The sequence below is a fragment of the Amyelois transitella genome, chromosome W (assembly GCF_032362555.1).
Source record: "Amyelois transitella isolate CPQ chromosome W, ilAmyTran1.1, whole genome shotgun sequence".
Lineage (NCBI taxonomy): Eukaryota > Metazoa > Arthropoda > Insecta > Lepidoptera > Pyralidae > Amyelois > Amyelois transitella.
The window spans coordinates 7,556,076-7,559,836 of record NC_083536.1 but is presented as its reverse complement, the minus strand read 5'-3'; the positions used below and the strand labels follow the sequence as shown (position 1 = coordinate 7,559,836).

The following is a 3,761-nucleotide window of genomic DNA, read 5'->3' as shown; positions in this document are numbered from 1 at the left end:
TTTAATCAAACATTCTCTAGATGGAATTAGTCGATGAACAGTATTTTACCGACATTCAGTTGATATTTTATTCATTATTCGTTGCTGAAACTTCATTTTTCAAACTTGATTGTTAAAAACTTTAATTTGTTTCGATTATATAAGAACTATGCAGTGGTAACTATGCAGTGCAGGCAAGTGGAAAGAGGTAGTCTCTGCCTACCCCTCCGGGAAAGAGGCGTGATTTTATGTATGTATGTATGTATATAAGAACTTACGGTTTCTGTTGTTTATTTTTAATGAATAAATCTATTGATATAATGTATATGGCGTTTACTTTGACATAAATTGAAAAATTAGGAAAATCAATATAATAAAATCGATTATTTTCTTAAGAAAAATCGATTACTTGTTAATCGATTTTTCATACTTAAATAATAAATCGATTATATAAACATGGATTTTTTATCAGCAATGTTACATCTCTAATGATCAGTTTTATCAGCTTCGTTTTGTTGATTCATTTAAATTTCTAGCTACAAGTTTAAGTAAATTATCAGACACTTTGAAACCAGATGACTTTAAATACCTTAAAAATTTTTACCCCTGTGATGAGAAATTTCAGTTACTTACTCGTAAAGGTGTATATCCGTACGAGTACATGAGCTCATGGGAACGTTATCAAGAAAGTCAACTTCCACCAAAAGAATTATTTTACAGTTCGCTGAATGACGAACATATCTCCGATGAGGATTACAGGCATGCGAATTTAATTTGGTCAACCTTTAAAATTTCTGACCTAGGTTCATATACGGATCTCTATTTGATATCTGATGTGCTATTACTATCAGATATTTTTGAAAATTTTCGTCGGACTTGCAAACAGCATTATCAGTTGGATCCAGCATTTTATTTGACCGCACCTAGTCTATCTTTTGATGCAATGTTGCTTAAAACAGGCGTTCAGTTAGAGCTTATCAATGATTTATCTATGATTCGAATGTTACAACAGGGCATTCGCGGCGGTGTGTGCCTATGTTCCCATAGACATGCTAAAGCAAATAATTCCTTTTTACCTGATTACAAACCCTTAGAGCCTACATCGTATATTACTTATATCGTCTGCAACAATTTATATGGGTTCAGTATGTGTCAATATTTACCATTATCCAATTTTAGGTTTCTTAATCAAAATGAAATCAATACATTGGATATAATTCAAGTAGCAAATGATGCTGACTATGGGTTTATACTAGAGGTAGACCTAGTTTATCCTAAGCACTTGCATAATTTACATAATGATTTACCATTTTGTCCAGAAAAATGCATACCACCTGGTGGTAAAGATCACAAACTCATTCCGAATTTATATGATAAATTTTATTATGTAATTCATTACATTCATTTAAAAACTTGTTTAAAACATGGACTGATTTTGAAAAAAATACATAGGGTAATAACATTTAGACAAAGACCGTATTTAAAACAATATATTGATTTGAATACTACTTTAAGACAAAAAAGTTCATCTGCTTTTGAACAAGATTTTTTTAAACTGTTAAACAATAGCGTTTTTGGAAAAACTTTAGAAAACAATGAGAAGCGAGTTAATGTGCACCTGGTTAATCAGTGGGATGATAATGAAAATCTTACTAAAAAAAGAAATTGTGCTCAAAAACTTATCGCACGTCCAAATTTCCACAGTGCAACAGCAAGCAATGAGTCAGCTTGTATCGGCGACTGCGACGGCGGCGCAGCCGTCGCCGGAGGTGAGAATAGCCTTCTTGTTCAAAAGGATTCCCCATCTCAATCCAACTCATGTCAGTTGATGACAGTGACTTTGCAACATGATGCAGGTGACATTTCAGAACAACAACAACAACTGACGTTAGACAAGTCAATGTCAAGGAGTCATAATAACAACAATAACATTGGGAGGTCGGAGTTAGAAACAATAAAACAGTCTGAGAAATTAATGTCTGAAATAGTAAAGATGCAGAAATCTAAGCCTAGCTATGAAGAGGCTGCTAATAATGAAGGGTGGGAAATTTCTCAAAAGAAACGGTTCAGAAACCGTTTTATGACTATGCAAGGCAAAGCTCTTTCGAAGTCCGAGGAAAAGTTTAGAGCTGCAGATGTAAAGATACCGTTGTTTATGTAGATGTGACTACAAATGAGGAAGACATTATGGCCTACATAAAAGTAAAATCTAAAATAAATGTACACATCAAAAAAATTAATTCGAAGGAGCAAAGGCAGTATAATGCATATATTGTGTATGTGCCAAAGAGTAAGTTAGCATTGTTCCTGGACGTCAGTATGTGGCCGGAAGGGGTGACTTTTAGGAGATTTATAAGGACTTATGGAAATTCAAAGAATAATACAGATAAATGAATATGGATATAAATAAATCAACAGTAAAATTTATTACATTCAACGGCAAAGTTTTTGCAAGTTCTATTAATGATATTAGGTCTCTGTGTCAATCTTCAGACCTTGTTGCACTCCAGGAAACCTGTCTACTGCCGGATGATGTCACTTCACTTGGTCAGATAGATCAAAATTTTGAATATTGCGGAAACTTTTTTTGGGCGGTAGGTGTGAATAAGCAAACAGCAAAAATTTATCCCTCAGTTAAATATTTAATTTAAAATTATAAAACATAGAAGTAATTTATATATTTTTATGCTAAATTAAAGTAAAGCCCTCCAGACCTACCGTGTTGTGTTATCTCCGTTATTAGCACAAGATTTCCACTGTTTTGCACATATATAAAAATCACATGGATATGGATAACCTCAAACAATCAATGGAGCAAATGCAGAATTTCTTCGTCACACAGATGGATCAATTCAGGTCTCAAATGCAGGGAAATGCTTCATCAGTGTCCACCCCCAGTTTGGAAGTAAGGTTTACCGCATTTCAGAATCTTGTTATGAATATGTTGCAATCACTCCAGGATCAAGTTGACCTGTTGAGCCGCTCCACTGATAACATTGAAATGCGGTCCCGCAAAAAATTCCTACTTTTTCATGGTATCCCAGAGAACAATGGTGAGGATCCAGCGGCAGTAATCACTCAGACCGTTCAAGAAAGGTTGAATTTGAACGAACTTTCTCTTGATAACATTAGCCGGTGTCACAGAATGGGTCGTCCGCTAGCTGGTAAACCCCGGCCTGTTTTAGTCAAAGTGCGTGACTGGTCTATTAGGAATAAAGTATGGAGTGCGAAGTCTAAGCTGAAGGGAACGGGTGTCACGCTGTCGGAGTTCCTCACTAAGTCACGACATGATGTGTTCATGGCAGCTCGTAAGCGGTTTGGTGTCGCCAATTGCTGGACTCGTGAGGGCACTGTATACGTTCTGGACACAGAAGGAGCGCGTCACCGAGTTGAATGCCTGTCGGACCTTGACAAAGTCGTCGCTGAACCGGAGCAAGCTGGTTCCAAGCCGCCTCGTGTAGTCCCCGAGCCCTCCGTAGCTGCGGCCCCGACAACGCGTACCAGAAAGACCGCGGCTGCTGCTGCCAGCAAATCTGGCAAAATGTAGTCATTTACGACCGCCATTCATGGATATTTTACGGTTCAGTTTGCTTCAATTCCTTTATTGAACCCAGTGAATCAAATTTATTCGTCGTAGTGAAAAGATACCTCCCAAACTTTTTACTTTTAATGACAATTTGTCTTTCTGCTGTCAATGTCACTTTTCATTTCATTTGATTTGAGTTTGACAGTTGTGCGTTTAGTTTTGTTTTTCACTTGTTGCGTTTAGCTATGCTCTATGC

The 3,761-nt window shown here is 36.5% G+C and overlaps 1 protein-coding gene across 1 annotated transcript; it reads left to right on the top strand.

Moving 5' to 3' along the window:
- The first annotated feature begins 2,570 nt into the window (after positions 1-2,570).
- Positions 2,571-3,526, top strand: LOC106132405 (uncharacterized). Its single transcript, XM_013331808.2, has one exon. The coding sequence runs from the start codon at positions 2,762-2,764 to the stop codon at positions 3,524-3,526; it is 765 nt and encodes a 254-aa protein (XP_013187262.2). The 5' UTR covers positions 2,571-2,761.
- Positions 3,527-3,761: the final 235 nt, after the last annotated feature.